The sequence below is a fragment of the Melitaea cinxia genome, chromosome 13 (genome assembly GCF_905220565.1).
Source record: "Melitaea cinxia chromosome 13, ilMelCinx1.1, whole genome shotgun sequence".
In the NCBI taxonomy this organism is placed as follows: Eukaryota; Metazoa; Arthropoda; class Insecta; order Lepidoptera; family Nymphalidae; genus Melitaea; species Melitaea cinxia.
This window is the reverse complement of record NC_059406.1, coordinates 1781189-1804317: the sequence shown is the minus strand read 5'-3', so window position 1 is coordinate 1804317 and position 23129 is coordinate 1781189. Positions and strand designations below refer to the sequence as shown.

General features: G+C 33.5%; 2 protein-coding genes across 2 annotated transcripts in view; both read right to left on the bottom strand.

Moving 5' to 3' along the window:
* LOC123658979 (arrestin domain-containing protein 17-like) overlaps positions 1–1883 on the bottom strand; it is a 41347-nt gene extending 39464 nt beyond the window's left edge. Inside the window, exon 1 of the mRNA XM_045594267.1 lies at positions 1769–1883. Within this exon, the coding sequence (XP_045450223.1) occupies positions 1769–1883 (115 nt within the window). The remainder of the gene's footprint in view (positions 1–1768) is intronic.
* A 4120-nt stretch (positions 1884–6003) lies between these two features.
* On the bottom strand, positions 6004–17802 carry LOC123659216. Its single transcript, XM_045594467.1, has 9 exons — positions 17473–17802; positions 15205–15357; positions 13884–14092; positions 10864–11046; positions 9751–9936; positions 7398–7908; positions 7078–7364; positions 6574–6635; positions 6004–6079 (listed from the first exon to the last, which is right to left on the bottom strand). The coding sequence occupies exons 1-9, from the start codon at positions 17585–17587 to the stop codon at positions 6073–6075; spliced, it is 1713 nt and encodes a 570-aa protein (XP_045450423.1). The 5' UTR covers positions 17588–17802; the 3' UTR covers positions 6004–6072.
* Positions 17803–23129: the final 5327 nt, after the last annotated feature.

Here is a 23129-nt window from a genome sequence, read left to right as displayed (position 1 = left end):
AGATAATAATAATAATAATAAATAATAAATTCTTCTTTATTGGCAAAAATACCTACTGTACAATTTTTTTAAACCAGCCAAACTGCGTTTCAGTTTATCGGTGGAATTAAAGTTTGTTAAAATAATTATATTATAACATATTATCATTTTCTTTACTATACCTATACTATAAAGTTTTATCTAACAAAACTATCAAACAAATTAACAAGACAAATTAACAAGTATAAAACCTTGCCTTTATGGAATTTCCACATAAATTACATTTGCTGGTGTTATTTGATGCATCATACAGATAATAACGGTGTACAGCATCTCGTTTCGGCTGTGGCATCTTCAGAGAATTTCTTACAGAGATTCTACACTTAAAAAAAAACTGAACACTTAATATACTTAATATAAAAATGAAGTAGGTAATAGAAAGTACACTGAAACAAAATCACTGCTACGAGTATATCGTTTATAATTGCTTCCGTAGCTTCGTCCGAGTTCCGACTCAATTTTTGAATTAAAAAATAATAATATTATTATTCTGAAAGTGAACACGTTCAGTTCAGACACGAAAAAAACGGCGCGCGGCATCGGCGCGGCGGGAAGATTGAACCCTTTCAACGAGTACCCGGCCAGTCCCTGGTTTTAACAAACAAGTCGCAACACCCTGTACTGGGTGGTGTCCCGTATTACTGGGTACCCCGCTCATCCACCAAGGCTTACAATATTAATCAATATCAGACAAATAATAATCAAATAAAGAAAAAAATGATATGATAAAAAACGATAATTTTTATGTGTGTGTACGTGTGCGTGTGTGTATAAGTGTGTAAGTAAATGAATAAACGAGTGAAAAGTAAATGAATAAACGAGTGAAAAGTAAATGAATAAACGAGTGAGTGATGAGCTCATAAAATAGGAATACGTATTTAATATATTTAATTACTAGCAACCCGCTCCGGCTCTGCACGGGTATTAAATATAATTATAGCCTATGTCATTCACTGAAAAATTGATCCAGTAGTTTTGATTTATTCATTACTGCCCGTGGCCCGCACGCGTTAACTTTAGAGTAAAAGCCGGTCGCAAACGCTACATACCGCAATTTTTAAATCTGTAATATCTTCAAAAATATTCATTTAAATCATACGCTGTACAGGGCCATATAGATCTTTATTAAATCAACAATATATTTTAGGTATTTAATTAGATAATGGTTAACGCTGTATTGGTTAAAATCGCTATGAAAAGGAGCTATTATTTGTCATAAAAAGTAAATGACAAAAAAATGTTATTGTGGGATATCCATAAGAGATGGACATATACCATAGTAGAGTTTTCTGTAGACCTTTTCAATGTGCACAATACTTAGTACATTATTTTGATAAATCTCGTAGGGTTCAGGCTGCGTTTGCAATGTAAGCGGAAAAAATGTAATTGTTAACGACATCACATTAGAAACCTCAAAAATAACAGTATTTCTCCACTATTTAATGGATGTTATTATACATGTAAACCTTCCTCTTTAATCACTCTATCTATTAAAAAAACCGCATCAAAAACCGTTGTGTAGTTTTAAAGATTTAAGCATACATATGGACATAGGGACAGAGAAAGCAACTTTGTTTTATACTATGTAGTGAGTAGTGATTATCACATTCAATTTTAATATTATAAAAAAAATAAAGGCAAGTAGGCTTCAAAAATACTTCTATAGATTATATATTTAAATAAACAAAATTATATTAATAAAATTACAAGCCAGCATTTAAATTTTTACCTCGAAATGTTTTCACAGTGTCTTGTTGAAAAATAAGTTTCCCACGAATCGTCTGTCCAGAGAAATATGTTCCATTTGGACTGTCTAAAACTATTTGGCCTTCGTCGAAACCCATTTTAATTAATTCATTAGACTTACGTACGGATATTTAAATTATGCAGTACAGGCAGTAACTAAGCACTAGCTAAGTAGTTACAAAGACACGCAGTCAAATGTCCAAAATCCTTATAGTTAAGGTGATTAAGGTAAGGTTGAGCTTTCTTATAATTCTCCGCGAACAAACAATAACCAACTTTTCGCGTGATTTGGTTTTATCAAAACAATGCTAGTGAAAATAGCAACGCGTATTATTATGTCATCGCAACCAAAGATTATGCGTTTTGAATTTTTGATAGGAAACCAGAGATAATCAAAGAGTATATATAAATTATAAAAAGTCTTAGTTATAGAAACCTATTCTTTGTCTAAGATAAAAGTAATCTTAACTGACTTGATATAGAGGTGGCCGTTTCTACTTTCTGTAAAATAAACTTATATAAATTATAAATTAATATATACAAAATAGTAGGTGGGGGAAAAAGCATTTTCGTATTTTCTTGTAAAAAGTTGAATTAAAATCTTTTTGTTAGTGATGTTTGTATCTGGCTGATTTTGATACCATGAAAAGGCATTTTTTATGTATCTCCTCAGAACTTTTGACTGGATGGACCGATTTCGATGATACTTTTTAAACGAAAGGTGATGCGTGTCATGTGGTCCCATTTAAATTAAACTGAGCTCTAACAAGCACTCTTCAAGTTATATCTAATACTACGTATTTGCTGGACTTTTTCGTCGATCTACGTTTGTATTATACCGCATAAATTTTCACTGGGTACACCTGGTACCTGGGTAATTTTGATGATTCTTGTTTTAATCGTAAGCTGATGCTTGTCTTGTAGTTCGCTTATAAATTTGATCGAGATATAATCAGTAATCTTTGATGACGCGTATTTATGTAACTGCGTACGCGTCGTTGTCGTAACGCCATAAATCGGAACCCAACACAATAGGGTTCCGATAGATGGCGTTATTAGAAACTACTTCGATTTGGACTATTGTATAGGGTAGTGAGCTATATTATCCACTTGAGGGCAGTGGCAGTTTATTGTTCATAATTTTGTTTTATTCGAAAGCTGATGCTAGTCTTGTGGTCCAATTTAAATTTAATCCAGATCTGATAACTACTTTTGTAATTGAAGACAGTTTTTTTTGAGTGTAAGAAACACAATTATTTTGCAACCAGGTCCAGGAAACGTTGGGCATCTAAAAAACTTAATAAACCGCGATAAAATCCGAAAAAGTTGTTTCAATAAAAAGATATTTGTTTTCATTTTCTTACATTTATAAAAGTAATGTTATATATTCTATTTGTGATAGTGATCACATGAGATAGTTGATTAGTATCTTATAATTATATACTATTAGTATGGTAATTTACTAGAATATACGTTCGCAATTTAAGGTCCAATTTTTAATTTTAAAAAATAAAAGATCACAGCTAAATAATACTGTTTTTTAAGCAGTATTGTGTTCCTGTTGGTGAGTAAGGTAACCAGAGCTCTTGGGGGGGAATGGGGATTTGGTCGGCAACGCGCTTGCGATGCTTCTGGTGTTGCAGGCGTCTATAAGCTACGGTAATCTCTTACCATCAGGGTACGCTAGTTTGCCGACCTAGTGACATAAAAAAAAATCTAAATGGATTTTTTTTATTATACTACTAATCTAAGTTATTATGCAGCATTTTATTATGTCAACTGAATTTGAAAATTAATAAAAGATCCATAAAAGATTCGCAAGAAAAGTGACGGATACGGACCTCATTTTTCCCGTGGATATCCGCGGATACGGATATCTGGAACATCACTATTAAAAACTAATACTGAACTGAAAATGAAAATCGCTTACTGTAGAAAAACTGAAAAGAATAATTCATTGGAAAACAGCTTTGTCAAATAAATTGTGTTCAGTTTCGGCGTGAAACTATTATTAGGAACTTTTGGTTAGCTGCTATGGGATCGTCCACTAATCACGTGAGGCTCGAAGGATGGGGGGGTCGGAATAACATCACGCGATTTTTAAACAAAAAAAAAAAAAAAAAAAAAAAAAAAAACCAATAACCTTAATGACTGTCTAGAAAGTATCACAATGCTTAATTTTTCAAAATCTAATCAGATTATACAGATATATAATTACAATTTACTTAGCGGAAAAAAATACATGTGATCTTGGTATTTTAAAAACCTCTCCATGGAGGAGTATGGAGTCCAAAAAGTTTTTAAAAAACATCACGTGATTAATGAACGATCCCTATTACATGTTAAGATGGCGCTATTATCGCTACTTATTGGTAGAGTGAAATAGAGAAGTTATTGTTAAATAAGACAGAAACTTTCTCTTTAAAATATTAATCTTTCCAAATAATCATCTATTTGTAAAATAAAACTACCTTTAACAATAATTTTATATATTTCGAAAGGCACATTGAAGACATTACGATACCCAAAAGCGTATAAATATGGCAGTTTCAAACAGACCGCCAAGGCGAGTATTTTTTTGAACATAACATTACACACAAAAATATTCTGTGTAGGAGGAGTAGCTTTGAAAATTACATTTTAAACAAAAAGCAGTACAGTAATAGTTAGCACTCATCATCAAAACATAAAAAAGATTGCCATCAACTGAACTGCTTTCTCTGTGAAACTACCCCCTTAGCTCAACACAGAAATTTTATAAAAAATATAAAATTTGTCGTTTAAGTATAATTACGATGCATAATAGCGAGATTCCCAGACTTATCCTACTTAATATAATAGCACAGCATAGGTACATTTTTAACACTAACATAAGATCATTATAAAATACTTAAATTATTATAGAGATGTAAAACGAGGTACATGTCACGTTGATTTATATTTATTTGATACTTTATTGCACATAATTATACACTCATATTATAAAGCTCAAGAGTTTGTTTGTTTAAACGCGCTAATCTAAAGAACTGTTGTACGAAATGAAAACTTATATTTGTTGTTGGATAGTCCATTTACCGAGGCTATATAATATTTTAGTACATTTTTCCTTAAAATTAGCGAGTTATAATAATACAAAAAAATAAATAAATAACAATAGTCTAATTTAACACAGCACAATTGCGGTCTTCTTTTCGTGTTTCACTAAAAGTATATTAAGAAGATGTATGCCACAAACTCGGGGAGGCCTATGTCCAGCAGTGGACTGCAATAGGCTGAAATGATGATGTATTAAGTTAAGTGCTATGACCGCAGGTAGTAATCTCTGACAACGCTTTCAACATAGGTAAAGTATTTGAATCTCAAAATGACCAATAACAATCATGACAAATATCCCGTTGAACATCTCAATAAGTAAACGACCGTAATGACATTTTTGTACTTGCATTGAAATTTAAGTTTTTACTTTCTTATATATAACTCTTATATAAAATGATTACATGATAATAACATTGAATAACAATAGTGTAATTTCTTAACATTATCTTAGCCTACCGTAAAATGCCTTTGAAGATTCTGGAAATATTCGAAACTTAAAGACTAATTTTTTTATGAATCATATTCGTAAACTTTTGTAATTTATTTATAAACAATTTTGTCATTTGGAGGCATGAAATTCTATGTAAATATCAACAGTCCATAAAAAAGTATAAAATATAAAGACTCATAAAATTGTATATAAATTAAAAAGAAAGTTATATTATTAATTTTCAAAATATAATTAAATTGATTACATAATTATTCTTTTGTCTCAGACACTGTTTTGACAATTACAACATACATTTGATACATTTTTAATAAATAAAAAAAAAACTATTTTGACACTTTAAGTAACAAAAAACAAAAAATTAAAAAATATAATTATAAATGACAATGACTTGTCTTTTGTGCATCAAATTTATAGTCATTTAATGACTTTTTGTGTTGTAAAACAATTTTGTAATTCCCGTTTGTGTTATAAATTAATTTTATTTCCCTTATTATATAGTATAGTTACGTTTATAATTTTAAAATAGGAGTATAATAAATATAATAGGACTATATATAATAAGACTTAGGCACCTTTTTATTGACATTTAATTTTATCACATGAAAGGGATAATATCCCTTTTTATATATATTGCACGCTGTGTTGTGATCAAAGATAAAAAAACTGTAACATTTTTACCATTTGTTCTTTTATTGTAATAAGTAAGATTGTCTTTAATATTGTCTTCAGTATATATAACTTTATTGTCTGCAACAAAAAAATATTACTATTTATTTACAATACAATACAATACAAATACTCTTTATTGTACACTATCAGAGAAAAATAATTTTACACCGAAAAAGAACATATAGACATGTACAAAAGGCGGTCTTATCGCTAAAAGAGCGATCTCTTCCAGACAACCTTAAGCATGAAAAGGACATGACAAAAGAATTAGACGGCATGGAGGTGTACATACATACTATATACATATAATACGTAAATATACATACATATACATATTACACACTCATACACACACACATATATATATATATTATATATATATATATATATACACACATATATACACACATATATACACACATATATATATCAAATATATATAAACATAATATATAAAAAATATGATTATATTTATATAAGTAAATTTGCATAGCAAACGATACATATGTATATAAAAATACCTAATGTCATTTAAATATATATTAAAAAAATGTATACATTTTTAAACTTACTTCTCAATATCGGGAGAATCAAGAGCCGGAGCCGAAGCAGTGAGGTATGGGTTTGCGGCTGGCTAAAAATAACAAAAAGTAATAATATACTAACTAAAACACACTACATTATTAGAATTTGTATGAGTGACCTAAAACTTATAGAATATTTGTTGTATATGAATATTTGTTGGTAGGGCACAGCAGGAATTTCCTGCTCAAAATATGGAGCAGCCCGACTGGGGTAGTAGCTCGATCTCACAGAAGATCACAGCTTAATAATACTGCTTTCAAGCAGTATTGTGTTCCTGTTGGTGAGTAAGGTGACCAGAGCTCCTGGGGGGATTGGGGATTGGGTCGGCAACGCGCTTGCGATGCTTCTGGTGTTGCAGGCGTCTATAAGCTACGGCAATCGTTTACCATCAGGTGAGCCGTACGCTTGTTTGCCGACCTAGTGACATAAAAAAAAGTCAAAATCCCACAAATGCGCATTAGGATATTTAAAAATTAAAGTAGTCTATTTACCGAAGCTAGGAGAGGAGTAGTGGCCCCTGGGTACGGTGTATTTCCCGTGTCGCTGCCATGGACGACGAAGCCAACGTTACCAGTCTTCAGTAATCTTCCATCACTTGCCAGTACCAGAGCGGGCAGAGATCCCATTTGGCTCGGGGACTTTTGGGTAGGAAAAGGAGAACTACTTCCAGGGTATGGAGGGGGGTTATCATGGAATGGGGTCACGTTGGGGTAAGGTGGATTTGCACTGGTATTAGGGTTAGGTGAACTTGCTGGTGGATACGGCGATTTCGATGCACCATTTGCGGAGTAAGGTGAATTTATGCCAGTACTAGGAGTTCCACCAAGGTAAGGCGAGTTTCCAGAAGGGTAAGGCGAGGTTGCAGCATCTTTTATTGGGTAAGGCGGATTAATAAAACCAGGGGAATTGACAGGGTAAGGTGGGTTTGCAGATGGGTAAGGCATTTTGGAAACATCGTTTGTAGAGTAAGATGAGTTAGATGGGGGGTATGGTGGGTTATTAGTACCATAAGCCGATTTAAACGAATCGTTAGTGGGATACGGTGGGTTAGAGTTTATCTGTGGAGATGTAACTTGATAAGAAGAATTTCGGTAATTTTCGTACGGCAAATTATTTGGGTAAGGGGCATTATTATGAGGGGAAGGACTGGTCACGGCAGAAAACAATGGTTGTTGAGTTATGGGTGCAACCGGCTGAGGCATTTGGTCTTGTAATGGGTTAACTACATCATCCTGGAAACCAACTAGAGGAATTGTTCCAATGATAATTTGACGTGACTGATGAGAGTCGCTGTAGCAGCATCCATCAGGGGAAACGACAACCTGCGACAAGGAATGCTACTGGTAATTGGCACAATGTGCTATAGGATCTCTTCATTTTATTCATTCTATCAGCCTTGTTTATTGAAGTGAAACTTCTTTAAAATCATTGTGATTTGAAACTCGAAATGAAAACACGTAAATGTATAGGAGAGAAAGATTTAGAATACATTACATGATTACACCTCAAAGCGCGTAAGCGACGCGTATTGCATGGCTCTTACGACCTTTTTTATGAGACCGTGGTCATCGTCGATGAGACAAATCGGCCTACCATTCTACGTATTTTCAGAAGTTTCATCTTCTCGTTAGATTTTCTCGCTACATATCAGTGGATTTTAGAATATTTCCATTTATATATTTTTAAGTCAATTAGGGAAACAGAATGGACTATACTATTTATTTATTTACACTTTATTGTATACCGAACAAGAAATAAAATAAATAAGCAACATTAACAGTAATTAGTAGAAAAAAAAAATGTACAATAGGCGGCCTTATTGCTTAAAAGCAATCTCTTCCAGGCAACCTTAGGCAAAGGAGATGATATATTGACGGTGTAGGTGTACAGTTTAATTTTATAAAAATTATGTGAAACAACTCAATAAATAGACATACATACATACCTATATAGATAGATTGTTTGTTTGTTAAAATATATAGTAGAAACATTACATGTATTTAGTGGAAAGTTGCTAATTTAGTACAAAATATTCACTTTTTTATATACATCCTACACATAGTCATCTTTCTTAAGGTAAGCAACTTAATGCTTGTGTTACAAGCAACAGCCAGCCGATATGGCTGCATATTATATTTGTTTCGATAGCTGCATATAAATAATACTAATATAAATAAATAGATATACCACACTCAGATTCGAGGCGGAAACCGAACCCAAAATCCCAAATCAGAAAGCACTGCAAACTGCACCAACGAGCTAATCATTTTTAATTATTATTGAGAATACAGGCAGTCTTCGTACTTACGGTATGTTAAGTTCTCAAAAAAACGCGACGTAATTCGAAACGACGTAAGTCGTGACATATTTTCATGTTTATTAGTTTACATGTAAAAATCAAGGGTTAGGATCCACACGGACTCAAAAAAAAAAAACTTTATTTATAACAAAGGATATACATACTTTATTATCAAAAGTAAGTTCTTAAAATAAATATATATGTACTTATAAAATTGCTACTTCTTTTTGGTATTTGGCTATGGATTGTGCCTGTTGCGCTGGCGGACGCGGGTTCGATCCCCGCACATGACAAACATTTGTATTGACCAAACGGGTGTTTGCCGTGATCTGGGTGTTTGTGCAGCCCTTATAGGTCTCCCCACCGTGTCTCAGAGAGCACGTTAAGCCGTCGGTCCCGGTTGTTATCATGTACACCTGATAGCGATCGTTACTCATAGTAGGGAATAAATCCGCCAACCCGCATTGGGGCAGCGTGGTGGATTAAGCTCTGATCTTTCTCCTACATGGGGAAAGAGGCCTATGCCCAGTAGTGGGATATTACAGGCTGAAGCGTGTAAAAATATGTATGAGAAATAATAAATTAAACTTTTGGCTTAAAGAAACTATCAATTCTAGATCGCTTCGCTTCTTTCTTGCTATCATACAGGTCTTGGTAACACTGATAGTCTGCACCAATTTTGTTATTAACATTAAAACTTCTCTGTTAACAAGTGAATTCTCCTATGCCGAAAATCGAAACATTTGACGTATGCTTGAGGATTAGTGTCAAAACATTGTTGGCGTAACTTGAAACGACGTAAATCGAAACGACTTAAGTCGAGGACTGCCTGTATTCTATTAATATTATGAAAATGTTAACAAACCTCAAGTTTATAAGTCAACGAAATGAAGCTGCATCCTGTTAAATTATAAACATTAAGAGCGGGAACTTCCATCTCGAGCGACCAGTTGCGAGTAGTGTTGCCGGGTATGGGGCCTTTCTTGATCTCCGCAACAATTTCTTTCTCCTGTCTTGTATCCGGTTCGTGTGTTGCAGTGTATACTATTTTCTAAAATGAATGATTTTGTTAAAGAAAAACAAAGCTAGTAATGTTACAAAAAAAAACTGATTGAAGTAAAACTTCTTTAGTTGCGTCCACAGTAATATACAGTCATTTATATCTCCCTCTCAACTTCCGTTCGCCACGCCCGATCACACTTTTCGTAACGCTCTCGTCATGCATTCACTTGCTTATTCTGCAAGTCGATAGAGCGAAAGAAATTTTACTTCAAAAAAACCTTCATCATCCAACAACATCCTAGCTTTTTCAATCAATCTTGTGACAGCTGATTTACAGTCTTTTATAAAATACACGTAAGTATCACATTGTATGTCTAAAAGGGCATTGGCAATAAAATGAAGAGACCATGGATGATGTGTTACTCACCCAAAACAATTTTTTTTAAACATTTCTAATGTACATTATGTATGTACATATAATGGCAACTGTCGCATATATTTTAGTTTTAAGAGACATATATATAACATAAGACCTTCGATTGCGTTTGTACAACACGTCATTATTTTAGCTTGCGTAAATAATTATATTTCGCATACTAGCTGTTGCCCGCGACTTTGTTCGGGTGGCAAAATCTAATTCATGAAAAGTTCACATTTTTTTTGGGATAACATGTGTACAATTTCATCCAAGCCTATTATTTTTTTTTATGCGACTAGGTCGGCAAACAAGGTTACCACCACCAAGGTCATAGCCAGATAATACTGTTCTAAAAGTTATGTTCCTGTGATGAGTGAGGTGTCCAGAACTCCTGGGGAGGGTTGCTGGCGTCTATAGGCTACGATAACCACTTACAATTAGACAGAACGTACACTTCAATGCCACCCTTAAAGTATAAAAAAAAAAACAATGGACCCAACTCTCTAAGGGTTGAACATACAATGTGAATTAACCTCAAACTATGTTGATGTGTATTACCTTTTTGAGACGTATTTTAATGGTGTCTATTTCCACAGTGCCCTTATTAGCACTGGTTATTTCGAGGGAAATCTTTTGCCCCGGACAGTAACCGGATAGGGGAGCGTTGACAACAGTTTCTGTTGACCCTGAACTGAAGCAGCAACAACAATGTACATCGTGGAGTTCCATTTCTAAGGGTTCCTGTTGAATAAAAAAAAACGAGTGTGCTTTAGGCCACACGACTGAAGTAAAACTTCTGCACAATGGGCTTGCACGGTGTCTTAGATATACGAAACGTAGCTAGCTATGAGAGTAAGAGAGAAAGAAAATGTGTGCTCGCACCTCTCTCTCTTGCTCCGTTCGTCTCACCCGATCGCACTTTTTGTTACGCTAACGTCAAGCATTGTGCTGTGTGGCTACGGCACCAAAGAATATAGCTACCCCCTCTCTTCCCGTGGGTGTCGTAAGAGGGACTAAGGGATAGCAAGGTTCCACTACCATCTTGGAACTTGAGAAGCCGACCGATGGCGGGATAACCATCTAACCGCTGGCTCTGAAATACACAGGCCGAAGACGGGCAGAAGTGTCTTCGGTGCGACAAAGCCAGCCCTGCGGTCACCAACCCGCCTGCCCAGCGTGGTGACTATGGGCAACACACATGAGTTCACGCATTTTCGGCGCGAACTTGTGGAGGTTTATGTCCAGCAGTGGACTGCAATAGGCTGGAATGATGATGATGATGATGATAAACGTCATGCATTTACCAGCTTACTCGCCAAGTCAAGCGTGCGTAAAGAAGTTTTATTTTATACTTAACTAGCGACCCGCTCCGGCTTCGCACGGGTATAAAATATAATTATAGCCTATGTCATTCACTGAAAAAATGATTAAAATCGATCCAGTAGTTTTGATTTATTCATTACTGCCCGTGGCCCGCACGCATTAACTTAGAGTAAAAGTCGGCCGGAACCGCCGCAAACGCTACGTACCGCGATTTTTAAATCTGTAATATCTTCGAAAATATTCATTTAAATCATATGCTGTAAAGGGACAATTAGATCTATGTTAAATCAACAATGTATTTAAAGTATTTAATTGGATAAGGATTAATGCTGTATTGGTTAAAATCGCTTCGAAAATTAGCCATTATTTGTCGTAAAAAGTAAATGACAAAAAAATGTTATTGTGGGATATCCATAAGAGATAGGTATATACCATCGCGGAGTTTTCTGTAGACCTTTTCAATGTGTACAATACTTAGTACATAATTTTGATAAATCTCGTAGGGTTCAGCCTGCGTTTGCAATTTAAGCGAAAAAAAAATAATTATTTACGACATAACATTAGAAAACTCAAAAATAACAGTATTTCTCCACTATTTAATGGATGTTATTATACATATAAACCTTCCTCTTGAATCAATCTATCTATTAAAAAAAACCGCATCAAAATCCGTTGCGTAGTTTTAAAGATCTAAGCGTACATACATGTGCAGGGACAGAGAAAGCGACTTTGTTTTATACTATGTAGTGATAATACAATTCTTATTGTTTACGACCGTGTTTGTTAAGAAAGCAAGCAATCAAAAATTTAATTACCTATGACAAAATATCTATGAACAACATCAACTAATTTGATGTATTATTATAATAAATAAATACGTTCAACATACACACTTGGTCGTCTGTTCCCAAGATAAGCAATTTAATGTTTTTATTATAGTTAACAGCTGACTGATATAGTTTTATACATCTTATCGATAGTTGTATTTATGTAACCGTAGGCAGTAACATCTGTGAACCACATGCGGAACTCATTTCAATTATTTGGGTTCTTAGAAAAATCACTTTTTTATATCTTTACTAGCCGTGCCCGCAGTTCTTCCGTGTGGAATTAAAAAAAAATATTGTTTAGTTCGCAAACTTTTGAAAATAAATACATTTCTAAAATAAAAGTAGCTTAAGTAACTTCTTATTACATTAGCTATCTTGTGAACCCAAAAACTTCTACTTTTAAATAAAATAGGTAGTTATTATTTAAGAAAGCCCCATGTTTCCTGAAATCTTGAATGCCACAGCTAATAGATTTGATATTTGGGTGTCTGCCTCGAAACTTGTCTATATACATATAAATAAATACATATCTACAAATAAATACATAATAATAATAATACATATAATAATATAATAATAGTAAATATAATAATAATAACACAATAATAATACATATAATATATTATACTCAGACTCAGAGCTGGAATAGAATCAGCAACAATTAGGGTTACTAGATGGGTAGACTAAAATATCTGGGCAAATTTTCAAAAAGTCGGGATTTTGGGATTAGGGTCGGGACCAACGGGACAAATAAATGTTAAGAAATATAAAAAAAATCACTTTTTATTATAAAAATTTAAATCACAAAAACAATAAACAAAATTACTTTTTATTATAAAAATAAAAATCACAAAAACAATAAACAAAAAAAAAACATTTTTTGGCAGATTCTGAGATCATTAATTATCACAATCACTTATTCTAATAAGTATTATAGTTATTAGTAATTTGAACTCCTTTTTGATAAATTACTGCCACATGTACTTCCCATTACATTTATTATCGCGATAGTTTTAAATTTTTGTTTTGCTGTTGTTTGTCGGGACATTTAGTATTTTTTCGGGACTCTGGACATCATACGAAATATCGGGATAATCCCGAGGAATCCCGACCATCTGGCAACCCTAGCAACAATATTCGTAGAATGCAGGGATAACTGCACCAAAAGCTAGTCTAATATCTAATATACATGTATATCAAAACTCATTACTAAAATAATGTACATAGTTAACAAGGTTCATTGTTTGAAGGATCAGTCAGTAATATCAATTTAATTGTTCATTAAATTATTTGTTAATATGCCAAGTAATTAAGATTACTGGGCATCTTATGAAACACTATACATAATAAAAAAATATTATGTTGTTGGCCAGAGTCACAAATAACAGTATATAAAAGGTTTACATAAACTTAAGGATAACTAACCTTGCAATACGGATTCTGATTAAGATCCAAGGGAGCTATCACACGAAGATGGACTGTTTTCTCTTGATCAAACTGAAATGCTTTGTCCACAACCACCTTGATCTCATATCTAATGTCACCATATTCACCATCATAAGAGGACGGACAGTTACCGGGAATTTGAAAAACGAATGGATAATCATAATGGCCTGGCTGAATATGATGTTCTCCTGGAAAATGTAAATAATAGTCGTATTGAGATGGCATGACAAAAACGACATTACAATCGCTCTGGTGTAGTAGTACGTGCACTATGTACGTGACTGAACACCGTCAGTTTGCGGGTTCAATTGCTGCTCGGGTTGGATATTTGTATAATACAATCTATATATATTATATAAAATTATACATGTAAGCTACCAATCCCGTTCGTTATCATATACACCAGACAGCGGCCTTTACTCATAGTAGGGAACATATGTGCCAGCCTGAAGTGGAGCAGCGTAGTTGATAAAGCTCCGAGCCTTCTCTTAAATATAGAAAGAGGCCTATGCCCAGCAGTGGGATGTTATAGTCTTATTCGTATCGTAGTGGTGTATGCAGTCATGTAAACACTTGTGGCCGTAGGTTGAATTATGTTTCAGGCAGATATTTGTATTTGTAGAAATATTTGTTTCCGATCAGGGTGTTTGTGAGTGTGTTGACAAACACCTAATAGTGATCATTAATAATTCAATGGTCATTAATAATTAATAATTGTGTTTGCAGGCAAACGAAAAAAACCGACTTCAATTATATCGACAAGTAATACAACGTAGGTAGATTAAAAAATAGTCAAGTAAATGCGCATTATCAAAGATTACTCCAAAAGTTGTAATTAGATCTCGATGAAATTTAAATGTGACTACATTATAAACATTGGCTTTCCATTAAATTAAAAATCATTAAAATCGGTACACACAGTAAAAAGTTATGCAGATTTTCGAGAGTTTTCCTCGATTTCTCTGGGATCCCTTCATCAGATCCTGGTTTCCTTATCATGGTACCACACCGGGGATATCTTCTTTCCAACAAAAAAAGAATTATCGAAATCGGTTCATAAACGACGAAGTTATCCCCGAACATACATTATAAATATATATATATATATATATACACGGTCGAATTGAGTAACCTCCTCCTTTTTTTGAAGTCGGTTAAAAATAATAAACAAAGACGCCCGTAATGATGTGTTTAATAATATATTAACTGTCAAGATATTTAAACAAAACAAAACTACATATAATTTTACGTAAGAATTATTTCTAGTAATTGACAAATCAAATAACTGTAAACTGCCTACCTGATTCGCCACCGACTAGATAAATTTTCATATTACAGTATTCTTCATATGATTCATGCACCACTGTGTAAGTTTCATCTCTATCACCGACTCGACGAGTTTCTGTCGTCGTCCAGGAGACTTTACAAAAACCGATAAACTTGGCGTAGATACCTACAACAAAAGATAGAATTAAATGAAGAACATGAGAAAGGAATTGCATATCAGCACCAAGTGTTTGCCTAATAGTTGCAAGTTCAATTTTTGGAAGCATATCCTTGTGGAAATAGTTGATTGTGAGGCATATATTTAATTATTTAATGACAGAAATAATGTAATATCAGCGTAAATTAATTTAAAATAGTTATTAAAAATACATAGTCACAAAAATTGAACGAAAATATCGTGAAGTAAAAATGCTATGTATGGGTAAAACCAATTTATTCAACAGCTCTTGTTACATTTATTCATAAATTATTAATTTTTATGCACAAGGTAGATGTGTGTACAAAACAACTTTTTATTAATTTTAATATAAAAAAGTAATATTTCAATTGTGCTGTGTGGCTACGGCACTAAAGAATTTAGCCACCCCCTCTCTTCCCGTGGGTGTCGTAAGAGGCGACTAAGGGATAACAAGGTTCCACAACCACCTTGGAACTTAAGAAGCCGACCGATGGCGGGATAACCATCCAACTGCTGGCTTTGAAATACACAGGCCGAAGACGGGCAGCAGCGTCTTCGGTGCGACAAAGCCAGTACTGCGGTCACCGACCCGCCTGCCCAGCGTGGTGACTATGGGCAAAACACATGAGTTCACGTTATTTTTGGCGTAAACTTGTGGAGGCCTATGTCCAGCAGTGGACTGTATAGGCTGTAATGATGAATATTTCAATTCTAGACAGTGTATCAAAATGAAATCTACACCAGATATTAAGTTAGATATTCAGTTTCATAACTGTGAAAACCATGTTTTATTTCATACAGAAGTTTATATAATGCCATTAGATAAAATAATTTATTAGTATGTCTAACATAGACATGAATTCATTACCCTTACTCCTATAATTTTTTTTTTTCTAAGTATCCACAACTACAGGCATCAACGGGTTACAATTTTATTACACAAATAGACAAATTGATGAATAAATATAAAAAATATTGAATACAATTATTTGAATTTTCCACTCAATAATACATTTGGTCATCAGTAACACACGTCAATGTAACCAATCATGAAACCTTATATTTTAAATTGCACAAGCTTTAAAATTACAAGCATTATATTATTAGCAAGCGTACATATTAAAAAAAATAACATAATTATATAATAATAACTACAATATATGACCTAAAAATTACACAGACTTTTGGATAGTAAATAAACAATATATAGATTTCAAAACATGCATAAATCGGGAACTTATTTTTGTATTAAAATGGTTTTAAGTTACTAGAAATATTGCACCATTATACATTTACTTTAATCAAAATTATTAATGTTAATTATTAAATACTCAATTTTGACTTTATGTGTATGAGAAATCAATATTAAATTGAGTATTTGTGTCAAAAAAATCTTAGTAAATAAAATATTCCATGTAATTTATAGTTCTAAAAAATTCATTACTTCAGCCTATCGCAGTCCACTGCTGGACATATGCCAACAGAGAACTCATGCGTTGCCATAGTCACCACGCTGGGCAGGCGGGTTGGTGACCACAGGGCTGTGGCTTTGTGGCAAAGATGCTGCTGCCCATCTTCAGCCTGTGCATTTCAAAGCCAGCAGTTGGATGGTCATCACGCCATAGGTTGGCTTTTTAAGTTCCAAGGTGGTAGTGGAACTGTGTTATCCCTTAGTCGCCTCTTACGACACCCATGGGAAGAGAAGGGGTGGCTATATTCTTTACTGCCGTAACCACACAGTAAACATTGCTATAACTTTTTAATAAATAATTTTAAAAGTATAATATTGACTGTCCAAAAAAATTTTAATTACAATTCATTATGGTTTATAAAATTTACACGGACTAACACAGGAACAGCTGGAACGTTTCAAACATTTAGGTGTTTTCTTAATTTTTAGGAAAAGGAAAACAATAGAGAACACAAGTTTTAAGTCTTTCAGTTTAGATTAATGTTGTTGATAGTTAATGGGTGTCGATAAAGATAGGTAGTCACATAGTTCGATAAGCGATAGTTTTTAAAATATTCTAGTCATACTATTGTACCAAAATTTTACGTAATAATTTAAATAATATTAAAAGCCGGTAACTTTTTTTTACTCACCTCGAAATTTTTTCACTTTGTTTTGGTCGAATATAAGACGTCCATGAACGGTCTGACCCGTGTAATATGCGCCGTTGGGGCTGTCTAAAACTATTTTACCATCGTCGAAACCCATTTTTATTTACCACAATAACTTAAAAAATAATGGGGCGATACTATTTTTAGATAAAAGTATGTATGAAGCCTAAGCATTCATAAGTGCTGTCAAGCGATTATATTCCCTAAATCTCTACTATGTATTCTGTGATAATAGTATCAATTGTTAAAAAAATCATGATGACGTAAAGTGTATTTTTAGCCGACTGCCGAAATATAACGCTAGAGAAAAATAGGCAGAATCCGTAAAATATGGTGCGTTCCACTAAAAGCTGCTGTATGTAAATATGGTGGCATGGTGAAAACATGCAGTGATGCAGCTGTGGGGTTTGATTGGAGTAAACATTAATTCAGCATAGATTCGCGGGAATTTGTCGTTGCATTTTTGCCGAATCGAATGAAAGAAAAACTTACAATTTGAAATTGACAGTTGTTTTTTTAAAATTCCCGCCACATTATGATGAAAGTCAACTCTAACCCACTTTGAACCCACCTATGTTTTGTGGATGAAGTGGGCGTAATGTGGTCGTGAATAGTGACGTCATCTATAACGTCGAGCGATCGCTCGCGACGACTGCTTAGGTGGACCGTGGAACGATAAAAAAAGCGTTGCGATCGTTGCGGCCGCTGAGTGGAACGCGCCCGTAATACAGTCAGACTCAGTCAGACCGAGTCAGACTGACAAGCACTTCATTGTTGCCAATTCTCAAAAATTTATGCCCCTAAATCCCCAATCAAAAACCCCCAAAATCCTCACAATTACTAGGGAATCCCCCATTTTTTTATGATTAATAAAATAAATAATTAAATATTAAATAAATAATAGTATATTTTTGACAATACTCTTTTTTCTCTAACATTAGACATTTTAACGAAAGACTTGCTGATAAACGAACGAATTGAACAAGAAAATAACTAATAATAATCAACGTATTTGTAGTAAACTTAAACGCAGTTTAACTTCACGCTTTATTTCTTCTTTTTTAGTAACAAGCAATCGCACTAGATGTCGCTAAGGCGGTATGTATAAAAATAAATATGATTCGCTACTCGTTCGATTGGATTATCCCAGGGCCTATTCTTTTACACCTTTATTTTGCTTATTTTGAAATAAAAAATGAAAAAAATATTTGAAGTTATAAAAATCCCTAAAAATACCGCTACAAACATGACAGCCCTAAAAAAACTCCATCCCACTTTTTTCCCCCTAAATTTGGGGGGAAAACTCCTAAGTTGACATCACTGAGCAACTTTTAAGGGGGTAAGGTATTAAAATTATTTTTTTTAATATATTTTTTTTTAACTGAATGTATAATATCTAAACAATATTGTGTCAAAATTTTAACTCGATTGAAGCAAAATTGACGAAGTTATAAGTATTTCTTTATCTGTCGGATTTTTTTACCTGCCTGACCCGAGCGCGCTTGTCACGAGTTGCCTGGCAGATGTTTCGCTCTCTATACCTCTCGCTCTCTCTCTCAGTTTTATTCATAGAAATTTCAAAGCAAGTACAAACGCGTTTACGCGCCTGTCTGTATATTTTGTCAGTGTAGAGTATAAAATTTAGTGTGGCATTAAATATTCTATTGAGCAGACGTACACACGTGTTCTTATTTTCGCATCATTTTAGCTCCGTTTTCAAGTTTTGTTTTTAATCATTACTAAAATGCCTAAAAAAATTCAAAGATCTGATAGACCATCAACAGGTTTGAGATTATATCGGCCTAAAAAAATTGTACCTCCACAAAAACGTAAAAGCGAAGACATTGTAACAAGTAGCGCGTCAGCTAAAAAAGCTGCAGCTGCTAATGCATTGAATTCGTTCAAACACACGTACAGTGCTCTTCCCGAGGATGTTTTGGATGCCATCAAGCCTATCTATGAAGATCTGAACAAAGATGCCTGGAGCGATGTGTCAGAGGCTTCACGCAGAACAACAATGAGAGTTTGAACCAATTTATTTGGAAAATCTCACCAAAGCACTTGAGTGGAACCTCTGTCATTATGTGGCAGCTAGTGTCTTCAATGATGGTTCTTTTGCTTTACTAACCTTTATGCAAGACATGGGAATCAGTAGTGGATCAAGCGCTCATGACTGGGCGCGATCAACTAACTCCATACGTATAAAACGAGCAGAGCAGGAAGCTGAAAAGAATACTAAAGAAGGCAGGATTCGTCGTAGACAGGAGCAAAAAGTGCTTTAGACATCTTTGATGAGACATCTTTGCTGGAGAGTTTTTTCAAATTTTGTTAATAATTTTTATTTTACAATAACAAATTAGCCGATTTTTTTCGTAAAAATCGCACTTTTCCCTTCAGTGTTCCAAAAAAGTGAAAAATTGAAATTTCGAAAAACCCTCCCAGCGTTACCTCGGGAAAACTATTATTTAACGAATAAACTTTCATTTTTTTATTTCATATAATCCAGCACAAAGTTATGAGGGGCACCGCAATTCTACTTTTTTCGAGACATGTCCGAATAATTGCTGTTCTTGCCGTATTTTTTAATATTTCTTCGTGCAAATTTTATGTAATATTCTTCGAATGCTATATTTTAATGTACTATTAGTTTTAATAAAGAGATTTTAACTGCGTCGTCACAAAAAAATCACAAAAACATGCCTTGTTTTGTACGAATTGGACCTACTTATGCAAAAGGGAACCAATCCACACAAATGCCATAATCGAGATAATGATACAGAAGCTTTCAAAAATCAACCTTCTATCGACCCTGTAAAAATCAAAATGATCTGAAATTTTTTACAGAATAAAACATTTCTATGACAAAGTTATCAACCAACATAACAGCAGTTGTTTAATAAACTAACAAGATCCATACCACATGGTCCTTTGATTTTTTATTTTTTTAATCAAATAAGTAGAACCATGCGGGTTGGTTCTTGTTTGCATATTAAAATAGGTGTAATCCTATAGTTTACAAAGATTCACATTACTTGTTCCTTGTTGATATAATTTTATTTACGACGTCTAAGAAGTCAAATCCTTTGAATCTGTGTTGTGTAATAAATCCTCCTTAAAATTATTATTAAAATGTTTCAGTAGACATGAGATTAGCTCAGTTTAAAAGTTTTATTCCCTAGGATCTTTTAATGCGCAAAATATGTTTTTAACTGCTTTAATAAAAGAACAACCTGTGAAGCGTCATTACGTTGCAACTGACAATAAAACTAGTTTCTCAGAAAAAGTCTTACTCTCGCCAATATTTTCTAGATGGTGTATCAGTTTGTAGAGATATGTTTGACAAAACATAACAAACGTTGGCAAAACGAATAAATATAGCAAAGTCAGTCTTGTCAATGTCCTAACTGAACAACAGACACTCACCGAACATTGAAGCATCTACTCTGATACTGGCAATTCCGCAAGGGTGCTAAAGCCAAAGAAGAAGAAGAAGAAGAAGAAACGAATAAATACGTCGATGCGAACACACAGTTTCATTAAAGATAATCGTGGTTCGTATGGCAGTTGCAATAGAGCATCTCCTGAAAGCGAGGAGTTCTTTATTAACCTTATGAAAAGGTTGCCGACATATGTATCCCATTATCGCCGACAAAAAACAGAAGGGGCTAAGTTTTTGATAGCAGACATGACTTTATCAAAAATATACGACTTATACGTCGATGAAGCGAAAACCGAAAAGCCGAAAGGAAGAGGAAAATATTGTCTCCTGCAAAAGTCAACAAATTGTTTTTTACGAAATTAACCAACTGAGGACTGACATGAAGCTAGCTAAAGATGATCCCACTGTCGAGACTCTGACTTTTGACCTCGAAAAAACGTTACCTCTACCCCGTATATCTACAAATATCGTCTTTTACAAAAGACAACCTTGGGTATACAATTTAGGGATACATACTTGGAGCAAAGACGAAGCTTACTGTAATGTGTGGGTAGAAGGAAAAGCTGGCTGATATGCTCAAGAGGTGGGGTCTTGCCTCATCAAACATATCATGGAAAGGCTTGATGGCAAGGTAAAATGTCTGATTTTATGGAGTGGTTCATGTGGTGGTCAGAACCGCAGTATAAAATTGATCTTAATGCTGAAAGCCATGTTGAATGAACATCCAACTTTAGACCAGATAAATATAAAATTGCTGGAATCAAGGCGTAGCTTCCTCCCCAATGATACAGATTTTGGAAAGATAGAATGTGCCATAAAGCGTCAACAGAAGCTCTATACAGCGGATGATTATATTCAGGTTATGAAAACTTGTAAAAAAACGAAACCAATGCATGTACATAGGATGAAAAATGAAGATTTCTTGTCATCATTGAAGTTAGAAAAAAATATAATAAATAAAAATATAATAAATAATAATAAATAAAAGAAATTATGATTAAATAGGATGAAATGTTCAAAATTTACATGAAAACTAATTTAAATGAAGATTTTAAGGTTGTAAATATAAAAAAAAATGTTCGCGGAAGACAATATTTTATAACAAAATCGATAATGGGGTCACTTTGGCCAACAATGAAACCTGTCCCTGACGCTAAGTTAAAGGATTTAAAAAGTATGCTACACTTAATTCCGCAAGACACCCATGATTTTTATGTAAAACTCGAATGGGAAAAGATGATATAGAAGACGATCTTGAATGTTTTTCAGGTCAACCGGATTTTAATCTAGAATTGGATTTAGATTATTTTTTGAAATTCAATTAAATAATTTTGTAGTTTATAACATTTGCATATAACTCTTAGAATTTAAGATTAATTATTTGTTTTTATTTTTCAATAATAAAAGGATATGTTAAAAGAAATATGGGAGGGATTTTTCATTGTTTTCCTATAAATTTATGGCATGATGAAAAATTAACAAAGAACCAACACACACACACAGATAGTTTTGCAAAAAGGAACCAACGAGTTTTTCTTTTATTATTATTAAAAATGCTAATGATTTTCCTCAATTTTATATTTGTATACATAGAATAAATGATTTGGTACAATATTATAAATAAATTTTATTCAAAGTAACAAACAATTTTACTGTATACAAAATTTTGACAAAAACGGCTTTTTCTCAAAACTGTCATTGTGTGGGTTGATTCTGTTTTGCGTAAGTAGGTCCAATTAACCTTATCCCCCCTTAAAACCGCGGTATTACCATTGAGCTTGTATTACCATGATTAATACCACGGTCTTATTGCAGACTGTGATTAAAACTATGAAGAAAAATGACAATAAACTATGGAGGATAGAGGAGATGAGAATTATTTCATATGAGAGAAAAATTTAAGAAGAAAAAGAAGAAGTGACCGCACACAGCTTAGCATTGATGTACAGCAGTGTTGACGCGAACCAATAGTTATGACATTATCGTACTTATCTTTCGCCATTGAAATTGGGCCTAGTTTCACTTACATATATGACCGTGTTGGTTATATAAAGTGACGTTTTATTGTAATTGGTCATATTTAGTGGAATAATATTTAGAAATAAAATATTACACTGTCTAGTTTTTTTTAAGTTAAATTTTATTCTATTTTTCTAAGTAATACGTACTCTAATAGAAGATATGAATAAATAATAAAAAA